General features: G+C 40.0%; 1 protein-coding gene across 1 annotated transcript in view; it reads left to right on the top strand.

The window, feature by feature from the left end:
- CENPC (centromere protein C) overlaps nt 1-25,271 on the top strand; it is a 32,178-nt gene extending 6,907 nt beyond the window's left edge. Inside the window, exons 8-19 of the mRNA XM_042870485.1 lie at nt 349-1,186; nt 1,565-1,603; nt 3,446-3,519; nt 4,766-4,834; nt 6,196-6,300; nt 7,077-7,172; nt 9,684-9,779; nt 10,121-10,275; nt 11,361-11,451; nt 11,804-11,876; nt 15,007-15,124; nt 25,048-25,271. Coding sequence (XP_042726419.1) covers nt 349-1,186; nt 1,565-1,603; nt 3,446-3,519; nt 4,766-4,834; nt 6,196-6,300; nt 7,077-7,172; nt 9,684-9,779; nt 10,121-10,275; nt 11,361-11,451; nt 11,804-11,876; nt 15,007-15,073 — 1,703 coding nt within the window. The 3' untranslated portion in view covers nt 15,074-15,124; nt 25,048-25,271. The remainder of the gene's footprint in view (nt 1-348; nt 1,187-1,564; nt 1,604-3,445; nt 3,520-4,765; nt 4,835-6,195; nt 6,301-7,076; nt 7,173-9,683; nt 9,780-10,120; nt 10,276-11,360; nt 11,452-11,803; nt 11,877-15,006; nt 15,125-25,047) is intronic.
- The last annotated feature ends 1,255 nt before the right edge of the window (nt 25,272-26,526 follow it).

Genomic DNA, 26,526 nt, shown 5'->3' with positions numbered 1-26,526 from the left:
TGACAAATAGGTAGAGGTACCCACAAGCTTTTGCTCTTGTATCACTAGAAAGGATATTAAAATATGTACTTTAAATGAAGAGGTCAGTTTTTATGAATTATTTGGGAAGAATTTTCTAGCAGGTAGCACTGAAAACTGGAAGCACATACAACATAATATTTCTGCTCTTTTACTGCTAGGAGATATGAATTAGAGCTTTCTTTCAAATGTTAGGGGAAAATAAGTTCTTGTGATATTTAATGTTTGGGTGATTTTTTAAAATTTACTTTTGTGTTTAGGTGTAAACTTATTTCTTTGGGTTTTTATGGGGAGAAAGTATTCATTTCCATGTGTTTTTTATATTCCCAGGAAAATCGAAACCAGATGAACTTAAGGGCTCTTCCAAGCATAGAAAGAAGATGTCCTATCAACCAAAAGCTGAACAGCTGATGCTATCTGGGTTGGACTCAGAAGCATCTGATGAAGAACAAAAGATAAGAAGGGTGATGGCAAGGGAAGATTTGCCAGTGCCCTCAGCAGAGCATCAGCAAGAGCAGATGCTATCGCCAAAAAGGAATCTCACTCCTTGCAAGTACCAGCAGTCTGCTTTAAAAGCTTATCAGCGTTCAGTTCACAAGAAACAAACTAAGCAAAAACTTGCAAATGATAAGGTGTTGAAGAGCCAAAGGAAGAAGCTGAAAAAATCTGAAAAGAGAAATGGTAATAAAAATCCTGAGCCACAGAGATGGAAGAGTTCTGACAGTGAACCTGGTGAAGAAGGACTTGAAAGGGAGCCCTTAAAATCAAATGAAATGTTTACCTCACCTCCGCATCAGGAATTACAGACTTCTGTGCTTCAGAAGTTGGCTAAGTCTGAAAAAGCTGAGGAAGTATTGCACTCTTTGGAAACAGTTACTGATGTAAATAACAAAACTCCTTTAAAAGCTGCAGAGTTACTGCAGCATCTCGTAGACAATAAGAAGAATTCTGAAAAGAAAAGATCATCAGCTACGTCTTCAGGGAAGATGCTCAAAAAGATTCATCACAGAGCCCATAAAAGAGCTTGCTCAATCATGGGGGACACTGAGCCTCAAAATACAACAGATTCTGACAGCTCTTCTGCACAGGAGGTAGCAAGAAAAAAACACAAGCAATCAGCTGTGAAAACAAGTGAAAAAAGAAAAATTAACAGGCATGGGAGACTGCAGTAAGCTATTCATTCAATTTTCAATTCCTTAGAAAATCTAGCATATATTGGTATATACTTCGTATGTTCAGTTAAATTTTGAGCATTAATTACAGTGTTGAAATAAGTGACTGTTTCAGGTGGTTAAATAGCTAATAGAGAAACCAAGTGGTGTAATCACCATTCTGTTATCAACGATGGGTGCCAAGGGTAATGTCTGTAAGTGCCTAAGGAAACTTGGAGTTTTTGAAGTGTGATTTGGAGATTGAGTAGCAGATCCAGTGTTTGGTGGTTTGGATGTTTGTTTTTGCATTGCTTTTTTTTTACTCTCTTAAATGGTTCCCTGCAGTAAGTAAAATTGTTGACTTACAGTAAGCATGGTAATTGTTTCTTTTCTAGACATTCCACTGCAGCTGAGAAAGCTATGGGTCCTGAAAGGTAATTTCCTGTGTTGTCTGTAAAACTTGTATTTAACCTCATTCCTTCTGTACTGAGACAGCACAGCTCTTTGGTGCAAGTTACTGTGCTCTGTGGTGTTCCAGTATAGCAGCCAGTATAAATGGATCATAACTGATGCCTGAGGCATGTAGCTATCATGCTAACATAGTAAGCTGATCCAAAAGGTGTTGCACTTGGGTTGAGCCAATCCCAGATATGTGTACCAGCTGAGAAGGACCCAGAGGCCTTTGTTGGATGAAAAGCAGACAAGAAGTGTGTTCTTGCAGCCCACAAGGTATCCTGGGCTGCCTCAAATGAGGGGAGGCCAGCAGGGCAAGGGAGGTTATTGTCCCCCTCTACTTTAGCCATGTAAGGCCTTACCTGGAGTACTGTGTCCAGGTCTGGGGCCACCAGTAGAAGAGGGATGCAGAGCTGTTGGAGTGAGTCCAAAGGAGAGGCATGGAGATGATCAGCAGGCTGCAGCGCTTCTCCTACAAAGAAAGATTGAGAGAGCTGGGCTTGTTCAGCTTGGAGAAGGCTGCAGGGAGACCTCACTGCTGCCTTCCAGTACCAGAAGATACCAGAAGAGAGCTTTAGAAGTGGGAGGGGAACCAACTTTTTACATGGTCTGATGGTGACAGGACAAGGGAGAATGGCTTTAAACTGAAAGAGTGGAGGTCTTGGTTAGATGTTAGGAAGAAATTTTTTATTTAGAGGGTGGTGAGGTGCTGGAGCAGGTTGTGCAGAAAGGTTGTGGATGTTCCATCTCTGAAGGCATTCAGGGCCAGGTTGCATGGGATCACTGTGGGCAGCCTGATGTAGTGGCTGGCAACCCTGTCCATGGCAGTGGGAATCGGAACTGGACAGTCTTTAATGTCCTCTTCATCCTAAGTCATTCTATGATTCTAAATTGTACTTTCTGTCTTAAGTAAGGAGCCGCCAGTAATGTCACACCTGCTGAGTAAGGTATCCTGCATTATCTGCACTCCAAACCCTTGTTTGTGTTTGTAGGCATGCAGATACCTCCTCTTTTGTGCAATGGGCTCTTTAATGAAATAGAAGAGGCAAATTGTGAATGTAACATTCTTTTACTATAACTCTACTGAAAACTGTAACGCTTCAGTTGAAGTGAGCTTAGAGCACACTTCAGTTGGACAAACTGATGCAGCAAAATGTAAGTGTGAAGATCTAGTATTGAAATGCATCTTTTTGGGATTAGGTGGGACACAGCTGTATTCTTCCCCTGTTGAATTTTATTGGCATGGTAGTGGCAGTGGGATGCAGTCATGATTACAGGAGGCAAGATTGGGTCTATAAAGAACATACTAGGTCTATAAAGAACAATCTTGTTCTGAGTAATGCTTGGAGAATCTTTCTAGTGGAGGTGCATATGGATGATAATTATTGTTATATCAGGGGATCGTTTTATGACAGGATTCATACAGCTGAAATTCTAAACTTTGTTACTGTCCTTTTGCTTACGGCATATAGAACATTTCTCTAAACTACTTCTGTAGTGCTGCAGAGGAGAGGAGAACGTCTGTTTCTTCTGGAAGGCAGGAGAAAATGTCATCAGAATTTTACAAGGCCTGGTTAGAGAGATGTGAGCACAGCTTGTCTGCCTCATAACTCAGTAGAGGAGCAACTGATGAAAAGACCTGTGATTTTCTAACAGTGGTCATTTGCTTCAGTGTTGAATCAAGTGCAGACAGGTGTTTGGATGGAAAAAAAGACTGCATGTTCTCAAAGAAACTTGATTTTGCTGTTTTTTGTTGTTGCTGTAACATTTCTTTGATATGGAACACATTGAAACAGGTGTATCTTTATTCTTTTCTTTTGAAGCGGGCTTGTTCTAGAACATTCTGAGAAATATACTTCGCCAAGTAAGCATTGTGAAGAGAATAATGAATCTTCAGGTACTATTTGAAGTTGGTATTTTCATGCATTGTGTGTATGAGCTACTTAGGCTGTGATTGCACACTAATTTCTCTTGTATCCTCAGCTCTTTTTCTTCAGAATAAGAAGTGCAGGTTGAATTGGCTGTAATTGCAGTTCTGCCCAAGTACATGGTACAATACCAACCAGCTTCATGCTGTTTTAGCTGTGTAAGGACAAGCACTGTGTGGTCTGGCATCAAGCCTTTCAGGATACAGTTGTCCTTGCACAATACTCGGAGCAAATTTTGTAGGCTCAGGTTTGTAAGGGAACTATTAGGTCACAGCTTGAACTGGTGAGTGAGCACCTGGTGAAGGGATGTGGCTGGCCTAGGGGGCACAGGCACACTGTTTGCACCTGTGCTCCCCAGGTGACCAGAAGGGGTGGACCCAGGCTGGAGCCACACTGGGCTCATGCAAGGGCCAGCTGCTGAAGGGAGAGTATCTCTTGCACCTAGGCTGCTTCCTCAGAAGGAGTGCTGCATAGCCAGAGAGCCCCTTCAACTCTTCTCTCTGTGTATGACTGCTGGCCTACCTGTGGATGCTTTGCCTGGTATTGCCTAGAACCTCTCAGAAGCAATTTTGCTTCTGTGTGAGCAGAACAAGTCTGAACCAATTCCATGCATTGTCATGTAGGGATACTGTATTTAATCACTTCAGGCCACTGTAGAGCTAAGTTTCCCACTGTATGGCCTGTTCACCTAAAAAAATCTTGGTTTTCTGTGTTAAGTTGCTCTACGCAAGTTAAATGTGCTGCTGTAATGAGTGTGAACCCTGGAGGTAGAAAGTCTTTTCCTTCCTTTTAAACCAGTTAAGAGTGTTGTTTAGTTCATGTCGTGGTTTTTTTTTTCAGACCTAGTTTTATAGCTTTTCTAATAGGCTTATTTTGAAGTTATACTGGGGGGCATAAAGCTGAATGATCTCACACTTCAGTCAGTAAAATTGTACATGTAGTTACAATACTTTTTAGAGAGATTTTTTTAGAGAGAGATGTCTGAGGAATATTTACTTGAATGCATAGTTTTCCTGTACATTTTAAGCTTATGCTTTTTAATGCATACATAAATTACATATTGATTTTATCTACATTGGGTTTCATGAATCTTTAAAGAAAAAATGTCAGAGGGAAAATTAACGTTGGGAGTTGTGGGTCTTGGTGATGGATTGAATAAAAGTCACGAGTAGTAAATAAATGCCTATTGTGATGGCTTTTTAAATGTATTTTCAGATAATTCTGAAGACCTGCATTGTCAAATAAAAAATCTACTGTCAGACGAGATAGGCAGGCAAAAAATAGGTAAGATTATTTTAAAATACCTTAACGTAAGTGCAGAAATATAAAGACACTTCCAACTTGATGTAAATTTTTGCTGAAGGAAACACAGGAGAACACCTAGAAATCTATGGTTCACTAATCACAAATGAGTGAATTTGTTAATTCACTAAGCATCCTTAACACTTCATGCAAATGTAGAGTACTCAAAATCATAATTTTAAGTTGAATGAGATCTGGAAAGCAATCTGGAAAATGCATGGTGCATGTTTATAGACAGGACTTGTTACTTCCTCTTTGGAGTACTACATAGCCCTACTCTATGTTTTTTTTTTTAACTTCTGAAAACTTTTTTGTCTATGTTCAACAGTCACCATTTTAATTGTCCCATTTTCAACTTTTTGAGTTAGCACATTGCTTACAGTTCAGTGAGAGGGTTTCAATTAATCTTGCACAGTGTAACTGAGGGTGCAGATAAGCTGCCTTTTGTGATATCTGAATTGGTCCTGTGGGAGAGGATGGCACAATGGGCACGTGGTGGATTGTAATCCCATGCTAATCTGTTTTTGTTATTTCCTCCATTATAGTTTTTGAAGGTACACAACTATATTGTGCACAAAATAATATAGGCAAAGCCTGTTGTTGTTTTTAATTTACCATTTTTTATTTTTAGCATTTAAATATTCTTGACTAATTTGTTCTCAACTCTTAAAGGAGCCTTTATTTTTTTCTTACAAAATGTAAAATTCTTACTGTATTCATACATTGCAGCTTAGAAAAATTGAAGTTGAGATTCTATTAAGTCAGAAGATAAATATCTGAGGAGTCTTGGAAATGCATGGGATTTTCTGTTGGCGAGAGTACTGTTCTTTTTCCAGACCTTGGAGATGGAACTTAAGAATTTGGGAGAGAAGAGAGGCAGCTCAGGCACCCTCTGTTACTCTTCTCTTGCCATAAGAAAGGTGAAACCTTTTCACTTTTGATGATGAAGTCCTTCAAATTTGAGGAAGATTCTTAGTCATTTTTGAGGAGTTTGTCTTCACAATTAAAGTATGTTTGCTTCTCTGTATTCCTGAGCTCCTAATGTCTGTATATCAGAGGTTGACTAAGGTATGTAGAAAGAAATCCAATGTCAAGCTAGCATGGTGACTGTTTAACAAAATGCAGAGTGAAGTAATAATGAATGCAAAAGGAGGCTACTGGCAATACCTTATTCCCTTTTTTTGTCGTGAAAGCAAAGTGGTATAAATATCAGCTGGGAAGCGCCAACGCCTTGAGATGGAATAACAGCAGATTGCTTAATGCGTTCTAAATGTTATTTCTAATTAAATAAGTTCACTGTAAGTATGAACATTACTTAGAAATTATTTCATCCTTTAAATTAGTGCTGCCTTCCAACACGCCTAATGTTCGTCGGACAAAAAGGATACGACTTAAACCTCTGGAATATTGGCGAGGAGAGCGAGTGACCTATACATTGAAGCCTTCAGGTACAAGTTTCCAAAATACCCATCTCCTTGTTCCTGATAGGGCAGTAAAGGGAGATCTGTGGTTTGATCCTGTGCTATCAAAGCCCTGAGATGCTTACTGTTTGTGAACTTTAAAGAAGTCACTTATTCTTCAATCACTCAGTCTTCAGCTGATTAGTCTTTCTCCCAACACTCTTGTTTAAGCTGGAAGTAATTTAAGCAGAAGATGTTAAATAAACTTACATTAACAATTTAGCAAATTTAAAAAAAAGATTTGCACTAGTGTGTTTGTTAGACGTTCTGTGACAGCAGGAGCTGCTTATTGGATCATTTTTGGGAGCATTTTTAATTGCGTGGGCACTGCTTTCTAGAGCAGATACTATAATGTTTTATCTGATCTCAGCATTAAATACCTTGGTGATGGAATACATCTTGTACTCAGACTAATTTGGTCTTTTGCTGATTCATCAGTCCGCTTGGAAATAGTATTTCCTTTTGTCCCTGAAGTCCATACTTTGTCTTAAAACTTAACTCATGTTCTGGCTTTCTGAAATGTTCCTTGAACATATTACCATCGTGCTCTTTTCTTTAAAATCTCAAAAGCGTGTTGCACTCTCAGGTACTTGATGTTCTGAAGCTTTTTGTTCTGGCTTTCTAAAGCTATGTAAAAAGTTGAGCATCAAGGAAATATATACCAGACTAAATTGATCATAGAGTGTGCAAATCTTTGTTCTTGTAAAATAATTAAAATAATGAGTATGTGTCACTGAGTTTCACTCAACTTTCTTTTCTTTCAGGAAGGCTTTTAATTAGTGGAATAGCAGGTGCAGAAGCAGAACCTCAAATGAAGAATAAGCCGAAGAGTCATCATAAGCAGAAAAGAGCTAGAACAAGTATAAATGCAGACTTTATCCCTCTTCTTTTGACACTTCAGAAAAACCCTTCTGTAATGAATTTTCTTTTGCTCCAAGTTTTTTCTCCTGTGACAGCTCCAGATTCTCTAACTGAAGATCTTTTTGTAATGGAATATGTTAGTGATCTGATGCAAAAATTGCATTCCTCTTACTATAGTGCACCAGTGCTGTCTGAAACTTCACTGGTTTGGGAAGGAAGAGAGAAATCACTGCTCCTGAGGTGTTGTGGTGCCCTTAAAGCTGAGATGAAAGAAAATAAGCTGTACTTCCTTTATGATGCTCATGTGTTCCATTTTATAATGCATAATTAAGGTATAAAAACTTCTGGTTGTTTTGTTGCTACCAACTGTAATATCACATCTGAATGTGAGTTAAATTCAAGCACGTGATCTAGGTGAATAGAGATTTACAAACAGTCCACAAAATAGATAAAAGTAGGCAATAAATCGATGCTTAAATGCCCAGGAATGGGAAGCTTTGCTAGACTGTTTGCAGTGCACAGGTAGTGCTCAGAAGGGAGGCAGGATCAGAGTCCAGAAACCTAATTAATTTTTTCTGTGCACGCTCTCTCTCTGGAAGAGATTTTGATGCAAAAGAGCCTTTCTGTATGGGGACACACTGGAGCTTTTGTTTGTTACTGCTGTGTTTCTGTGTGAAATTGTAGAGGAAATAAATGCTAACAAGGATGGAGAGAGAGAACACTGTGGTCGTCCTGACACAGTTCCAAAACAAAACATGGATGAACAGATCACTGGAGAAAGAATAAGGGAGATAACAGAGAATAGTGGTGCGAATTTCTGCTGCGTGTTTCTGCTGCACTTGTTTCTTTACCACATAAAGAAAGTTGTAGGGCTAGAGGAGGTTCAGAAAAAGCTTTCTGAAGACGTGGAAGGATTTATGTACGAGAAGCAGCTACATAAGTGAAGGCTCCTTGGCCCTGGAAACACTGCAGTGGTGTGAGATAAACCTATAAAACCACAAGTGGCATGGAGAAGGGAAATAAACATTTTTTCTTTTATCACAAGAGCTAAAAAGTGTAAAGGGAAGATAGCACCACGTGAGTTTTTCACAGAAAATAAGCTTTTTTCACTGCCTGTTGTGTATTCCTTAACACAGAATACTGTGGAGAGAAATATTTTTGTACATTCAGTGCAAGAACAGGATAAACTCATAGAAGACTTAACTGTTAGTAGCTCTTCAATAAAGCAAACTACACATAGAAGTGGAAGATATTCTGTGGAAGCTATTGCTCCATTACAGTATTCTGGGAGGTAAAAGGTGTGCCTGCTTTTGGCCACTGGAGGAGACAAGATTCTAACTTATCTGAACCTTTGATCTGAGTGCAGCTTTTCAGTTTATTTGCAAGTTTGTGGAAGCTTGAGCTGGTAGTGACTGTTCATACTGTATGTTACAAAAAATATTGGCTGCTTTATGTTTCTTTGAGCTGTCTCTAGAAGTGATGTGTTATCTGATTACCAGACATTATTCCTGAGATACTTAAAATTCAAGGGTGTTCACAAAAGAGTAACGTGTACGAGACCCATTAGCTGAATTGAATTTCTAGAATAAATTCCTGAATTTTAATGATACAATAAAAATTCCGTGGTTAGGGCTATAGAGTTGCACCTATTGCTGTCTCCTTTTATAGAAGTGTTATTTTGAACAAAACTTTTTCAGTCTCTTAGCCCTGATTGTCTCTGCATAGTGCTTGAGCAGACATGAGTGCCTATAAAGTGCTATAGCTTGCCTTTGACATCCTTTTTCTGACTACACTTGGAGGGATTTCCTGTGCACTATGGAATTAAACTCGCCTACTTACAAGAGTTATCTCTCCAAGAGACCTTTGGGATATTTGTTTCGTCTTAAAAATTCTCCAGAGTCTCTTTTCCCTTTGAAAAGTATATGATTGTCATAAACTCTTAGGCTATTGTCTTCTCTGGAAAAATGCATTATAAGATAGAAATTATTCCCTGATTTACAACTTAGGATGAGATTCCTGTAAATAGTGTCTCTTGAGACAAGGAAAAGTGAACATGTAGTTGTTCTTTTTGAGCACTTTCTCTCTTTTAAGTCTCTTGATGCCCATCAGCAGTTGTAAAAGGAAAAGACTTGCTTTTCTAAGTTAGCATGTATTTTATATCCTTTCTTAATATTCTATTTCTAAAAGATTCTTCTCCTAAAATGCAGCTACTTTTGAATAAATGCTACTGTTAATAGCACAAGCAATATCATTGGCATTGCTCTGAGAATTTCTTTTTGATTTAGAGTCCCTTTACCAATCACAGATGGAGATAATTCTGATGAAAATTATATCTTCAAAGAACTGTTATGTATTTTTTATCAGAAGAAAGCGGGCTTTAATCTGTTTAGTCACTTAATACAGCAAATTCAATAACTTGTCTGAAATTCAAAATTGTGATTAAATAAGTATTTCAGTTGTGGAGTGATTACTCTCCTGTACTTTTTTTTTTTTTTTTTTTGTCTCCTTAGGAAGTGAGGTAGTGAAATGTTTGGATATCCACCTGGCTGATGCCTCTAAGCCAACCAGCATAGTGGATCCAGTAACAAATCAAGAAGTTCTTCTAGGTAAGATAAAGGGATATAACCAAGGACCTTTCTATATTATGTAGTAAGTTTTTAGGTATGGACTGCTGTAGGAAGAAGACTGCTCATTCATTTTGAGGCATAAAAAGGTGAGCTGTTGAAATATTCATTGCTTTTCCAGATAACATTTTGAGAGACAGAAAAAGAGGAAGTCAAATGTCCTGATTTTTTATTTTTTTTTTTTTTTCTCCAGCTGATGATTAAGTGTGACTGGTGGGGTTGCTGCACTGAAACAATACATAGGATATGTAGTTTAAAAAGGGGCAGAACTAAGAACATGACTGTGTTAATAATAGCATTTAATCTTATGGCTTTCCTTGCAGAGTGTGTTAACTCTGGAAGCAGTCACTCATGTTTCTTCGAAGATGAATCAATAAAAGTATATAAAAGTTTGAATACATCTGATTTTGCTGCTGGTAAATTGATCTTGAAACCTCTTAAAGAAAAGGGACACCAGTTTGTCCACATGGATACAATAGTAAGTACACTTTTTCCATGCTTCTTTAATGGCTTATAGGTAAACAGAAAATCACAGGATCATAGGATGACTTGGAAGGGACCTCAAAGATCACATTGTTCCAACCTCCTCCTGCCAAGGGCAGGATTATCAACCACTGAATCAGGCACTGGATTGTGAGGTGCTCAGGATCTCATCCAACCTGACCTTGAGCACCTCCAGGGGTAGAGCGCTCACAGCCTCTCTGGGCATCCTATGCTAAGGCTTCACCATTCTGACATCTACTCTAAATCCTTCCTTTTTTAGTTAAAAACCATTCCCCCTTGTCCTATCTCTACATCTGCAAAAAGTTGATTTCCATCCTGCTTAAAAGCTCCCTTTTAAATACTGGATGGCCACTATCAAGTCTCCATGAAGCCTTCTCTTCTCTGGGCTGAACAAACCTAGTTCCATCAGCCTGTCTTTGCAGGAGATGTGCTCCAGCCCTCTGATTATCTTTGTGACCAAAGTATTAGAATAGTTAGAATTAGTATGTGGAGTTAATGGGTTTTTCATATTTTTTCCCCTAAAATGTGGAGATATATTATATATGTGCATATATATATATATATATACACACACACAATATATATATATGGATATATGGAGATATATATGTATATATATAATATTGTATATATATATATATTATATATAGTGTGTATATATATATATATAATATATACATATATATATACTATATATATATATATATAGGAAATACAAACTGTAACAGTTGTGAAATTAAACAGTTAAAACTAAAGGAAATTTCTAGAGGTAATTTTACATGCACATTATTCTTCTTTCTTTCACATTTATCATGCATGTCCATGTCTGCTTACTGAATGGATTGCAAGCAAGATAGAAGTATTAAATCAAAATTGTCCCCCTGCCACCTTTCAAGTTGTGCATCTTAATTTTCAATGGGGAGGAGGAAAGGAGTTGCAGCTCAGTTTATTGTTCTACTTCATTACAAATTATGAACAAAACATTACTTTTTCTTGGATAACTTAAATTTTTGTAAAGGAGATGTTGCTAATCTTAGAATCTGTTGGCTTTCTATTAAGGCTTTCTATGTTATCCGTGGCCAGATTATTATCACCTTGCATAAGACATCATATTACCTGACTTCAGGGGATTATTTCTATGTTCCAGCAGGTAAGTGCATGTCTTCAAAAATCAATTTGTTGGGAACGGATTAGACTAAATTACCGTATTGGGAAGGAATACTGAGGAGAATGGTTGGGAGAGTTAAGTTTGAGTAGAGAATGGGGAAGTACCCATGAGGAAGAAGGGAATGTGACCCTACAATGGGCACGGTTGATGAACTGATCTAGATGTTGTGTTACAAACACTGCTTGTTTACCTGAATTGGCTTCAGGGCTCATTCAACAGACAGCTTTAAAACTGGTAAAATACACAAAATAAAAATACAGTTGTTGAAGTCGGGACAGGACTTCAAAAATTACTGTTGGCTTCTAAAGAAAACTTTTTCTGTTTTTATTTATAGGAAATGGATATAATGTACGTAATCTTCTGAATGAGGAAAGTGTTCTTCATTTCACACAACTCAAAAATGACAGGTGAAGAACTTTCTTCCAAGAAGTTGCTTGAAATACTTTTTAAGCTCTTATATTTTTTTGAAATTTTTTTTTGGCATACAAAGTATGGTTCAGTGCACCCACCTTAACTTTACAAACTAAGGCAGAACTGATGAAATCAACATAGAGCTACAAAACCAACTCAGACGTTTACTCTCGAACTTCAGTGAAGCAGTGAAGGGCCTCGCTTTGTGACGGGCACTTTTCTCATCCGAAGACAGTAAGATATACTTGAAAACTGGTGGGAAAAACATATTTTTCCAAAGTGCACTTTTCTACCTAATCTCCCAAAAATGCTTAGCACTTGATTTTGACAATGTCAGATAACTCAGCTAACATCTGTTGGACTTATTGTCTGCTTGATACAAATCTCAGAATAATCCCTCTTTGCACATAAAGCCATACTGTTTGTACTTCAGTAATTGTTGTCTAGGAGATGGACTAATGGAATGCTTGTGTGCTAGAGTCCAGCATTCTTCTAATATGTTCATGGCAGCAGTTTTTTCCTCGTCTAGCAGGGGTACGTTTAGTACCTAAAATTTGTATTAGTTCTATTTTTTATATTAAAGCCCTGGATGTTGTGGATAGCTTTATTTTGTGTGATAGTGATAGGTCATTGCCAAATATGTTATTTTAATATCTTCTTTTGTTTTGATTAACAAATTATAATGATGACCTTTGGGAAAACTGTAATTAAACTGCATACTCCAGAAGCCAGGTCTAGACAGCAGATGGTACACATAACATTTGTCTCCTATGTTCTTCAAGGTTCCTTCTGGCTGAACATAAGAATAAGCTGCAGCTACTCTGGTAGAGTGTTTTCTAAGTGTGGTCAATGCAATTCTAGAAGAGAAAGAGAGAAAATTGAATTGGAAACTGTTCAGGGGCTGAATACTTGAGGATTGAGGACTGACCTAGTAAGCAGCCGTGACCATGATCTTACATTAAATCTAGAGTACCAATTAAAGCAGGAAAGATGAACTGGCTTTAGTGCTTGCCATGAAGAAACAAACAAAAACCTTACAGGTGAGAAGTAAACTGTGTGTCTGAAAAGGCTAAGACACTGAGGCTACAATTTCTGTGTGAGAGATGTTTTAGATGGGTGAATTTTATGCATACACTTCTTTCATTCTCTTTCAAGCGTTCTTTCTGGTAGTGTATAGAAAGGCTGACTTTGTACATACTTAGAAGTTAGATAGCATCTTTGCATTTGGTGTCTAGGTCTCACTGGACTCCTGAGTAGATGAAACAGGAGTATGGCAATTACCATTTAGCTCATCTTCTTGCTAAAAACTATTTGCAGTCAAGGTTAAGTTTGCAGGGAAGCAACTTATTTTCTGCTCAGCCTCAAATTTTATAAGTGGTTTAAAATAAGGTGGTTTTTTTTCCTTTTAAAGTCAGTCGTAGCTGATAACTTGATTTTGGCAGCACTTCTAACTTATGGGCTTCACTGGCCTCCTCAAGGTTAGTGAGATTAAAATGTCCCTTCTGCTTTGGAGCCATGCCAGCTCCCAAATGGTCACACGCTGTCTCCACTGCTTGAGGGAATCCCACCCATGAAGCCTTCTGTCTTTAAGGCTTTAAACTCTTTAGGGAGGCCCACAGAGATCTGGAAGTTTTCCACTTGGAAAAGAGTAGAAGGCTAGCACTAGACCTAAAGAACCTCTGCTCCTATCCAAAGCGTGTCTCCCAGCTGTCAGGGCATAAGTAGAAAAATGGAAAGTAGAAACTTTATTGTGTTGAAGGCCACCAGGGAGTTCAGAAAGAAGAGAATGCAGAACAAACTTTCCAGAACATCTGCCTGCTAAGATTGGATAGCAGAAGAATGTCCTGTGAAGGTGTTGGTGAATGTGTATGGACTGTGGAGCTGGTGGCCTTAAAGGAAAATGTGGGTGTGTATTGTCACAGAACTCAAGGCAGCTTGCCACTTTGCAGGAGTGTGTTTTAGTTTGGTAGGTTCCGATGGAGGTAAAGCATTGCCTGGCTGTTGTCTTTTCTCAACTTGGCAGCAAGGTTTTGAGTGGATTTTCTTTGATTCTCGCGTAAGTGATGAGGAATCCATCCTGAATATTTTAAGCAGAAGTGGATGCAGGTGGATTCTTGCCACAGACTGGAAAGTGGCAGATGTTTAAGTGCAGGTTCAGCATCAGATTGCCACAAGTGCTAGTTTGTTCTTTTTAACTGTGACTGAGTGTCAACAGAGTACTGTGGGTTTGGAAAAGTAAGTAACTTTTTAGACTAAGTGGTTTGGTTGCTTCGTAGCTAGTTGATTTCTTGTGTGAAATGTTCAACATAGTATGCAGAAAACATTTCCGCTGTTGAGCAGCATCTCAGTGTTTTTTGTTTGAGTAGTAAAATCAGTTATGTCAAGGATGTTGCTTGCAGTTTGCACAGTTTTGAAAAAGTACTTGCTCAAATCCGTTATTCATTTCATCAGTTCTTTTTCTTCACAGTGTTAGTTTAGTTAGTTAGTAACTAAAGAAATAGTGACATAACATGTATTTTGCTGCAAGTTGACTAAGAAGTAGTATCTGTAGGTCTGCAGTGAAAACAGCATGATTTTGTAAAGTAGTTTAAGTGGCTCCAATGCTCTATCATTATAGAAAAAATATCTTATTTTGGGAAGGAAAAGATGGAAATTCACTTTTTTACAAAGTACAACAAAGTTCTTGCCTTTTGTATCTAAAGGAACAATTCCACTATTTGCCACTAGATGGTGCTTCAAGCACAGCTGTTTGTCCTTGACTAGCATCCATACTCAGTAGGGTTTGGCTTTTGTGAATTCTTTTGGGAAGAAGAGTGTGTTACAAATGCAGGTAAAGTCAATTGAATTCTGTTGTCAGTTTCCATTAACATTAGAATTTGACACTGAACCTTGCAGAGTTCATTCTGTTAGCATGCAAGTTGAACTAGTTGCAGACACACACCGTTGTGTGTTTTTTTTTTTTTTAAAACAGTAGTGCACAGCAGGAGCTGAGTTGTGCTACATTGTTTCCCCATTGTCTAGACTGCATTTTTTGTTTTAACTTGACACTTGCTGTCTTGTAGTACATGGAAATGGAAATGCAGGAGAATCTACAGCTTGAGTTGCAAAGTTCTGTTTGCATTCCAGGGCTCCTGTGGGTGCTGAGTTGTGCAGTGTGGCAAATGAGAACTGGTCATTGGAAGGAAAAAGTTGATGTTTCACCTCTGCTTGGTCTTGCTGTGGCTCCTGCTTCCTACATTGCTGTGTATGTCAGACTACTGGTAACCTTTGGCAGTTCCTGTTTTTCCTTTGATGGAAGAGATATTGCAAAGAAATTAATATGAAAAAGCCCTCTGAAATCTGAGAACTTAGCATTTTTCTTCCTGCCAATAAGTGATTCTTTTAATTGGTGTATTTTCTACTTTGTTTAGTAATCTAGTTTCCACAGACTACTATGATGATTTCAAACAGATATGTGGTGAAGTTTGGACTGGGTAAAATGCTAAGGAAATAGCCCATGCAGAACGTGTTTGGGCTGTAGCTTAAATATATATTTTTAGGGTCTCTCTAATGCTTTTTCCACATTGCAGCTTTTAAAACAGTGCTTAAATTATTTCCTAGACTTCAGTGGTTCATATATTCAGTTCAGATAGCACAACATTTTGTTTGTAGTAGAATACAGAAAATATCTCTAACAGTAATAGGGATCGGAGCCAGGTTTGTAATTGCTTTGTTATGCTCAAATTGTTAGCTGACATTATGTGCTGTGAACTCAAGTCGGGATGCTCTGCTGCTACTTGGGTACATAGACTGTTCTTTGAGGAACTCTGGTTTAAGATGTTAACTCATTACTTTCTGTCAGCTGTAGTTGAGAGAGCTGAAACTTAATGTTAGATGGTAAATGTGTCCTGTGGTGAGTGTTTTGATAGCAACCTAGAAACACACGTTAAGGGAGCTTAACTGGCAATGACTCTCCACAATGGAAAAGTTAGATTTTCCAAGGCTGTGGCTTCCTTTGAGAAAAAGGGCTTGGTGTTTATTAGGTTCTTTAGAAAAATCTAATGTTTTCAGGGTTTCATTTTGTTATAAAATTGTTTGTCTTAGTGAAGAAAGCTTTTCTGTGTAATTTAAAGGAGGATGTAGGAGAATGGTTGCAAAGCCATCAGATGTATGTGCATCCATATTTATATTACTTGGTAAACACAACATAGGAGAATGTGAGCTGAGTGATTACAGAGAAATAAACAGCAATGATAAAACAGACTTTTGAAGTGCATATCCAATTCCTTCTATTTTTTCGAGTATGCACCTGAATTAGTTATCTGTAATTAAATTAACATCTGAGGAATACAGTATAAACTAACGAGCATTTTCCTCAATTTTGTAATAGCTAAAAATGCATTTCAGCATGAAGAAATGTTTCTTGCATTTCTCGTGATACGCTCTACTGCATGATGTGTATTGTAATACAGCATTTAAGCAGTGATTGACTCCATCAATACATCCATCTGCAGTGTGTGGAACATGGCTCTCATGGCGTTGACGGCTGCAAGTGAACACCTTAATATCCTATTGCTTTATGTGGGTGCTCATGGGCTGAGTCAGAAGAGCTCTCGCTGACGCATTTCTCTAGTCATATAGGAAAACCTTCCTTTAGAATTCACAACTAAACTGATTTCTATGGTCCAGTTTGAAAATGAAAACAAATAGTTGGCACCAGTCAAAACAGTTGGCTGCTTAGCATTACGGAATGAACATGTTATAGGAGTTGCTCAGTATTCTTGAGCCCAACAATAAGCCTGTGCTCTTTTTTTTCCTTCATTTGAGCTGCTGTACCCAAGCAAAGATACACAAAAGACTGTAAAACTCCATGTGCTTTGCATTTCTGTAGTCTTTTCTTGTTTAGGGCACAAGACAAGCAATAAATGAAATGAGCTGAAGGAAGCCAAGTGTATATTTTCTCAGTCTGTTGAATTGAGATGTAAATCTAAGTGTTCACAGAAAAAGATAAGTAAGATTTTACGCTTCTCTTTGCAGCTTGATAGGTAAGGACTTCTAAATTTGGAAACTGAAGAATTGCAGTGCTCTTGATAGCTGTGTGGGAAGTTTATAAAATGAGTAGGTGCAGTGGGTTGACCTTGGCCAGCAGCCAGCCACGGTCTCTCACTCCTCTCCCGCAGCAGGGCAGAAGGAGAAAGAAAGATGAAAAAGCTCCCGACTTGATGTAAAGACAGGGGGATTACTCACCAATTACCATCATAGCCCAAACGGACTTAACTTGGGAAGGTTAAATTACTGCAAGTCAAAAATAAGAGTAGGACAGTGAAAATTAAAACTAAAAACACCTTTCCCCTTCTCCCCAGAAAGGTGAGCTATGCTCACAATTCCTTCTTCACTCTTACTTGAGCTGAACAGTGGGGTCCATACTACTTAGTTTCTCCTGTTCCGTCCTCCTTACCCCCCCCCCTTCCCCCCCCCTCTCCTTGCTCTAGTGGGGAACAATACCACAGGGTGCAGTCCTTCAGGAATGGACTGCTCCAGCAGGGATCCCCCAAGGACCAAAGATCCTGATGGATCATCTGTTTCATCTTGGGCTCCTCTTCATGGACTTTAGCTCCAGCCCGAGGCTTGCACCTGCAGGAACTCTCCATGGGCTGTGGCCTCCTTCAGGATTTGCCTGCTGCTCCTGCACTGATTGCAGATCTGTTTGTCTCACAGCTTTCTCATTCCTTTCTCAGAGGCCGCTCCTGCAGCACCCTTTCTTTTGTTCCCCCGAACACTTTCAATTGCCAAAACTTCAAATAAATAATAAACTCATTACGGTAGGATTGCTGATGATGCACATCACTTATCTCATAATGTTTTTACATGCTTGTGTGGAAGTTGCTTTTTCCTGCATCACTAGCTGAAGTAAGAATGGATCAAGATATCAGAGATAAGGTATCACCATGTGGGTGTCTTCTGGTATCAACATGGAGTAAAGAGGGAGAGGAATGGTATGAGAGATGTGAACATAATGAAGAGCTACACTGCTTCTCAAATAAGTGTTGTGGTGTCCAAAGTTGTTGCAGACTAGCTTGCCTAGGGTTGCACTAAGGGTTTTCCATGAAATTCAGTAGCAGAACATGACTTTTCTGAAGGGGAGGGAAACCTTTCTGGTGTTGGTGCCATCAGAATGCAGGTGTCTTGCTGGCAGCTTACTCTCTTGGCTTGGGATTGAGTTAGTGCTGTGATGAGTTGCATTTAGCTTGACTAGAGTTAGAAGATTGAACTAGTAAACATGAAATAGAATCCTCTGGACAAGAGACGTGAACGTATTAAATCTTGGCCTTTCTTTATCACCACTTTTGTGTTGTATTACGGAGGGGGTAATTACAATGAAGGAAACTAATTATGAAAAAGTTCTTCCACAATCTGAACTGGAAATTTTAATGCTGACAAAGCAGGGGCTCCCATAGGGTACAGTAGGCAATAAGCTGAAGAAACTAAGCACTTCTCCTGTATTTCAGTAAGCGCCAAGTCAGCTCTGAGGCTAATTAATCAAAACAAATTTACAATTAAGTCCAGGAAGGAAGACTAATTAAGTAGCCGGTTAAGAAGAAGTGCTGAAGGAGGGATCAACCTTAAGGGGAAAGTATGAGACTCCCAGTATTGGCCCATGAAGGACAATTAAGTGATAATTGCAGAGGCCTTTCTGCATCCAGCAAATGCTTTCTGACTTTATTATGGCTGGTTTTCTTCATATTAGAACACGTTTGCTTCTTAAGCAACTCAGCTTTACTGTGTAATCTTAGTGTAACTTAATGCAGAAGCTGGTGCGGGAATCTGAACACGGCTGCCTGACTTGAGCAGAATTCTAGCTAGCAAAAAAAGTCTCAATATGTTTTGAAGAAAAAGCAGCACTAAATGTTTGATATTTTTTTTTTTTTTGCCTCTTTGTTCAGTAGTGTACCATCTTAGCATCCTATTTAACCTTTCCAAACAAATTACTTTGAGTGGATTATCTCATCAGAATTTATAACAGCTTCATTTTGTTTGGTTGCTAAGAGCACTTAAGTTCACAGAAGTCATTACCTTGTCATGAAATGGCTTCTGTTGCTTACATCTAACACCCACGCTGCCGCATTGCATGACATACTTGTGTTTCCCGATGAGGGGAAAAAAAGAGAAGGAAGAGGGGCTTACTGCTTACCGTAATACTGTTTTTACTGAAAATAATTTAACTATTCTTCTGAAGGGTTTTTGAAGCTTGCATTTGTTTTGCTGCAAAGCTCCACTCTCTTGCAAGATGCTAAGGGCTGCAAATGAGGTGCATGCCCCAGTCTTCCACCTCTCCTTGGCCATTTCCATATGACTATGTGTGCAGATGAAGTACAAATACATTTTTTTAATGTATTGAATGTATGCATGGTTTAAGAACTCGCTTAGGTGTCCAGGTTTTTCTCTTGATTTTTCTTGAACTCAAATTATTCCTGAAACTGTAATACTAAAAAGTATTATGTATATTACAAAAATGTTGATCACAACTTCCTTTTCTTTGTGGAAATCTATACACACATGCTACCAGTGTGATGCGCTGTATCCTGCTATGCAAGCTGGCAGTTGTTACCTTGCCTTATCTGTTCAAGGTGTGTCTTTGTGTCTCTCCTTTTGCTCCTTGCAGTGGCTGTGTAAGGAGGCATTCATTTGCCACCATCTCAATTCTATCACATCCTGTATCAAGTTAGAATATTCTCTTCCTGCATTTTTTGTTTTGCAGCCTGAAGTAATTTGGGGGAGGGGGAGTATTCCAGTGCCCTCTTCAAAGGTCTCTTTTTTTTTTTTTTTTTTTTTTTTTTTTTGGTTAGTGCTGTTTGTAGTGACTATTACTTTTCTAATTCAGTTCCAGGTATTTGAATTATTTCAGAGGTGATCCTCTGGCTCCTCTCCTTTGAGCTTTGTACAAGGCCTGGCAACGCTCCCAGTTCTCGTGCTGAGTGAAGTGATGCAATGCTTCCTTTGGCCTCTGTCCTCTTAAAGACTTCATAGTTTTAATCCTAAGAAGGTTGGCTTAGGACATCACTGGCAAGGTGTTTATCATTGTCATCTGCCTTTTTTCAGACTGCAGAAGCGGAACTGACACCTTTCCAGGCACACATGGTTGTCCTTGAACCACATCCCTCAAGCATGAGGCTGGCTCTGCATTGCTAAAAGAATCCTTTTCAATGCCATTTCACCTGGCCAAACATAACACAGAGCATCAACGTGTGCTTTCTGCATCTCTTGTAGCACTAATTCAGCATGCTGGTGATATCTTTTGCCTTGGCACAATTTTTCTGTGGCTCTGCCATCGCTTAGGCACCACGCCATGTCCTGATTTTATGTTGGCAGCCTAGAGCAGGCATTCACCTGCTCTTACATCTTCATTCCTGTTGCCTGTGGGAATGCTTTTGGCACAGAGGTCTAGCGTGGAAGCATGTGCCCACTGTTGCAGATTTGCATGTGCACAAATATCATGGAATCATAGAATTGTTTGAGTTGGAAGGGACCTTTAAAGGTCATCTAGCCCAATTCCCCTGTAATGAACAGGGGTGCCTACAGCTACATCCAGTGCTTGGAGCCCTGTCCAGCCTGACCTTGAATGTCTTCAGAGATGGGGCATCCACCACCTCTGGGCAACTTGTCCTGATGCTTCACTACCCTTACTTTAAAAAACTTCTGAAGTCCAGTCTAACTATTCCCTCTTACAATTTGAAGCAATTTGGCCTTGTCTTATTATAGCAGACCCTGCTAAAGAATCTGTCCCCTTCTTTTTTTATAGCCCCGTTTTAGGTATTGAAAGGCTGCTATCAGATCACCTCAAAGCCTTCTCCAGCCTGAACAGGCACTCTCTCAGCCTGTCTTTGTAGGAGAGGTGTTTCATCCCTTGGATCATTTTTGTGGTCCTCCTCTGGAAGTGCTTCAACAGGTCCATGTATCGAGGACTCCACATCTGGGTACAGCACTCCAGGTGAGGTCTCACCAGTGCAGAGCAGAGGGGCAAGATCACCTCCCTTGACCTGCAGGCCATGCTTCTTTTGATGCAGCCCTGGGTACAGTTGGCTCTCTGGGCTGAGAGGGCACACTAGTGGCTTGTGTTCACCTTCCAGTGCACCAGTACCACCAGGTTATTTTTCAGTAGGACTGTGCTCTATCCTTACAACCCCCAGTTTGTACTGATAGTGTGGGGTTGCCACACTCAAGTGCAAGACCTTGCACATGGATTTGTTGAAACTCTTAAGGTTCACCTGGGCCCACTGTTCAAACTGTCTAGGTCACTCTGGATGGCATCCTGTCCCTTTGGGCATGTCAACCACACTTCACAGGTTGGTGTCATCCACAGACTTTGAGGATGCGCTCAACTCCACTGTCAGTGTCATTGATGAAAGTATACAAATACTGACCCCTGAGGAACACCACTCATCACTGATCTTCATCTAGACGTTGAGCCACTGACCTTCACTCTCTGTACAATCTTGCAACAAGTTCCTCATTCACTGAACAGAGAAAAATGGTAAGAGGGACCATGTCAAAGGTCTTACTGAAGTCCAAATAGATGACATTGGTGGCTCTTGTCCACTGATGCAGTTAAGCCATCATAAAAAGCAACAAAGTTGGTTAGGCAGAATCTGCCCTTGGGTGAAGCCATGCTGGTTCTCCCATATCACTTCTCTCTTTTTCATGTGCCTTAGCATAGCTTCCAGGAGGATCTGCATCGTGATCTTCCCCAGCACAGAAGTGAGGCTGACAGGTTGGTAGTTCCCTGGTCATCCTTTCCATCCTGTTCTTAAAAATGTGGGCTATATAATCTTTTTTCCAGTCATCAGGGACTTCACCTGACTGCCATGACTTTTCAAATATCATTGAGAGTGGCTTGGCAACTATATCAACCAGTTCCCTCAGAACTCTGGGATGCATCTCGTCGGGACCCGTAGACTTACAGATGTTCAGGTTCCTTAGGTGGTTGTGAACCCGATCACCACTTGCAGCAGGAGGGGCATTGCTGCCTCAGTTTCTGCTTTCTGAACTATCTGCTTGAGGGCTGCGTATAGAGCTAGTGAAGACTAAGGCAAAAATATTGGTACCTCAGCCTTCTCCTTTTCTGTTGTTACCAGCCTAATTATGTTGCTCAGTAAGGGGTGATATGCTGTCTTGGGCTTTCCTTTTCTGGTTGATGTACCTATTGAAGCCTTTCTTACCCTTCTTTCCTTGCCAAGTCTGGTTCCAGTTGGGCCTTGACTTTCCTGACCCCATCCCTACACAGCCTAGCAGATTCCTTATACTCTTCCTGCGGTACCTGTCGCTGCTTCTACTGCCTGTGCATTTTCTTATTGCTCTGCAGTTTGACAAGCAGGTCCTGGTTCAGCCATGCTGGCCTTCTGCTTTTCTTTCCTGACTTCCTTCACTTGGGGATAAAGAGCTAGTGTGCCCAAAGGAAAGCTTTCTTAAAGCTCTGCTGTGCTGCCTTGTCCTTGAGGACTGATTCCTAAGGGGTTTTGTTGACTGACTCTGTGAAGAGCTGAAATTTGACTTTCCTAAAATTAAGCTTCCTGATTTTACTCTTTATCTGTCTTATATTCCTCAAGAACATGAACTCCACAATTGTATGGTCAGTATGGCTCAGCAGCCTCCTATCCTTGTGTTATCAATCAGTTCATTCAAACTAAGTGCAAAAGGTCCAGCACTGTTTTCTCCCTTGGTGGGACTGCTACTTATCTCATGCAGTTATCCTCAGTACAGTCCAGGAGCCCCCTGAATCACCTTTAGCTCACCGTGCTACTTTTCCAGCAGATATCTGGGTGGTTGAAGTCCCCCAACAAGGTGAGAGCCTGTGCACGTGAACCCTCCTGTAGCTGGAGAAAGGTTTAATCAAGAGGCTCCACTTGATCAGGTGGCCTGTAGTAGACCCCAGCCACAAGGCTCCCTTTATTGCCACAGTCTCTAACTCTGGCTTGTAGGCTTTGGACTTGCTTATAGCCATTTTTTAGGGTCAAGCTCTTCGTATTTTATTCTTTCCTTGATGCAGAGGCTGATGCCACCTCCTCTTCTTTCTTGCCTGTCCCTTCTGAACAGCTTGTAACCATCAACAGCCACATTCTGGTCATGGGAATCATGCCACTGGATTTCTGTGATAGCAACTGCATCATGGTTTTCCAGTAGCACAGTGGCTTCCAACTCCAGTTTGTTTCCCAATCTGTGGATGTTGGTGTAGAGGCACTTCAGCTGGGCAGCTGTTCTTGTTACCTTCTTGGAGGATAACTCCTTAATTCGTTTGTAGTGTTTACCTTCAGTCTCTCTGTTCCCTTCGTCATCAAACCACCTTGTCCTTTTAACTTAGCTACGGTATCCTGCGTCATGGGCAGGCTCACTATCATCCCTTTTCTCCTTCAAACCTCGTTTAAAGCCCTGTCAATGAGCTCTGACAGCTTCTGGGCCAGAATTCTTTTCTCCCTTTTACCCAAGCAGACCTCCTCAGCAGCCATCAAGCTGGCACAGAGTAAGCCACCCCATGATCGACGAAGCCAAAATTCCTGTGGTGGCATCTGCTTCTTAACCAGCTATTTATCACAAGGGTTTTTCTGCTCCTCTCATTATCCCTCGCTGCCGCATGAAGGGATAGTTGAAAGCACCACCTGTACTCCTGCACTGTCCATTAACTGCTCCAGACCCATGAGGTCCTTTTTGATAGCCCTCAGGCTTCTTTCAGTGATTTAATTTCTGTCAGCCTGAACTGTCAGTAAAGGATAATGATCAGAGGGGCAAACCAGACCAGAGAGTCTCTTAGTAATATCCTTGACCTGGGCCCCAGGGCGGCAGCATGCTTCACTACGGTGGTATCTGGCTGACATGGGGTCATATGCCCTTTCACACCTTGTTGCTGCTTGACTTTTCTGATCGAGAATTCTTCTGTTGTGATTTCTCTGGTGTCTGAAGAAGAACCTGGACTGAGTAGGCTGTGAGCTGTGTGTGGCCCTTCAGGATTGCTGGCTGTATGCCATTACTCACACTGCCAGCATGTTTTTCTCAATTCCTCTGGCAGCAGAGTGCAAGCCACGGTTAGCTTTCACTTGAAGGAGTATCCAGTACACCTGGAATCAACTACTCCAGAGGAGGAAACAGCCCTGCCATTTACCGTGGGCTGATCCAGGCAGCTTTGGAAAAGGGGGAAGCTCCTGAACACCTGCAGTACACTGATGATATCATCATGTGGGGCAGTGTAGCAGAGGAAGTTTTTGAGGAAGGGAAGAAAATAATCCAAATCCTTCTGGAAGCCAACTTTGCCATAAAACAAAGGAAGGTCAAGGGAACTGCATGGGAGGGTGGTCCAGTTCTTAGGAATAAAATGGCAGAATAGATATCATCAGGTCCTTATGGATATGATCAACAAAATAACTGCTCTATCCAAAGCAACTAGCAAAAAATTTCCATTAGCTTCCTTTGGTGTGGTGGACTTTCGGAGAATGTGTATTCTGGATTACAGTCTGATTGTAAACTCTATATCAAGTGACCTTTGGCTTTGAAAAGCAAGTCTTATGGTGAAGTGGCACCCCAGATAGAATTGAATCGGATAATGGGACTCATTTCTGAAACAGGCTTGTAGACACCTGAGCCAAGGAGCATGGTACTGAGTGGTATATCGTGTCCCTTATCATGCACCAGCCTCTGGAAAATGATAGAATGAACTGTTAAAGATTACACTGAGAGCAATGGGTGCTGGATGCTCGAATTTTGGGGCACACAATTAGCAAAATCCACCTGTTAAATCAACACTCATGGGTCTGCCAGTCAAAGCTTATGCATAATGTAGAAGTAGATAGCATCCCCATGGTGCATGTGAAAAACATCCTGGTCGTGGAAAAAGTGTTCCAGCCGTATGTAGCTTTGATAGCTCCAAACTTCATGCAGAGGAACCAGTTTGTTAGAGAGTGTGTTTAATTGAATTAGACTAATGTGCTTTTTTTCAAGTCATAATTATTATTTGACACTAATATTCGTATTGATTTGCCACTGGAATATGTGGATGCTCTAAAATCTTTGCTGCTGTGAATAGAATAGGAAGTTGTTACTGGCAGTAACTAACGCTATGGCACAGAGGTGTTTCACTATTGTTTTTTAACTGAAGATTGTCTTAATTTGGATGAGCTTATTTCTATTCTTCTTGTTTTTTAGACCAATTGCAGGAAGCGTGTTGTCGGAGCCCTCTTCCCCCTAGGTTCACCTTCAGACTGAAGATCATCTGATGGGAGGGAGTTCTAAAGAACACTGTTAACTACCATCCAGGTAGAAATATATCCCAGTACTGGAGCATGTAGTTTCATTGGTCTTAAGAGTATTTTCCTCCTCTGTAAATTGTAAATATGTGGTTTGTTACAAATTAGTTTTTCCTTCTTGTCAATAAATGTTAAATAATACAAACCCATTTTGATTTCTTTGCCTTTCTAAATCATTTAAAAGTGAACTTTCTGGTAGTTGATGAAAGGTTGAAATTGCAAGTAATTGCGTGAAAATGAGGAGCTTGACTTGTAAATAATGTATGATGTATAACATTGAGTGGTTACAAGAGCATCAACAGTGACTCTGTTAACTGTTTCAGTGGAGTTGCTCAAATTTCTAAAAGAAGTTTGGAAGTTAAATTAAAAGTGCCAATTTGCCAGATTTCTGTCTTTGAAAAACAGTGTTCCTGACTGTGTGGCTTTGGTTCCAGTGTTGCTGCCATTGGTATACAGGAGCTCCAGCTTATAATGTTGTAGGATCTTTTAGTTCAGAGGTAAATCATGAACAGAACTGAACTTCTGCGTTGTCATAATCTTTCAGTGCTCTTGAGATCCGATGTTTGACATCAGATGTTTGACTAGTTTTTTATTTGCCAGGAGTGTCAGCTTTTAGTGTTTTTGTTTTTGTTTTTTTAATCTCTTGGGAATTTCAATCTGCATAGATCTACTATTAATTCTACAGCAACTCACACATTTTCTCAAAAATATTAATGTCAGTAGCAAAAGTAGGTCTCTCTAGGAAAAGATTTAAAATCCAGTTTGGGCTCAAGTATATAGTGCATAGTATTGGCAGTTGGTGTGGGTTTTTGTGTTTGTTTGTTTATAATGCACTTTTGCCACAGCTCAACTTGCTGTTCTTATTGTAAACTAAGTGTTGTAGGCTTGTCTGACATTTAAAACTTTGGAGTTTGGAACAGTATTAAAACCATTCTGACATTATAGAAAAAAATTTTGAGGGTGGGAGAATGAGAATAAATGTTCTCCTGAGCAACAGTGACCTATGCTAAAAACGATAGTGTACTGAGGTATTTAAATGCTATGGGAAGAAAAAAGAAAAGAGCAAGAGGAATTTTCCACTCTTGGAATGTTCTGTTAACTCCCAACTATGCCCTTACAACATTGGTTAGCATTTTGCCAGGAAGGGCCTCGTTGAAGACCAGACTTTGTACCTGCAGTTCTTAAAGCCCTGTTTCAATTCCAGGTAATATTTATAATTAAAGTGATGGAGAATCAGGCTTTGGGTTAAGACCTCAGCCTACATAAAACTCATTCTGTATTCTGCCGCTTTTGCCTGTCTGGGAAGTGTGTGCATGTACCCACCAGCGTGGGATGTGGGAAGGGGATGCTGTGTTTGCACAAAGAGCCTAAAACTGAT

This window comes from Lagopus leucura, unplaced genomic scaffold (assembly GCF_019238085.1).
Source record: "Lagopus leucura isolate 7727_CA_CO unplaced genomic scaffold, USGS_WTPT01 Super-Scaffold_100004, whole genome shotgun sequence".
NCBI classification, from domain to species: domain Eukaryota; kingdom Metazoa; phylum Chordata; class Aves; order Galliformes; family Phasianidae; genus Lagopus; species Lagopus leucura.
This window is presented reverse-complemented; position numbering and strand designations above follow the sequence as displayed.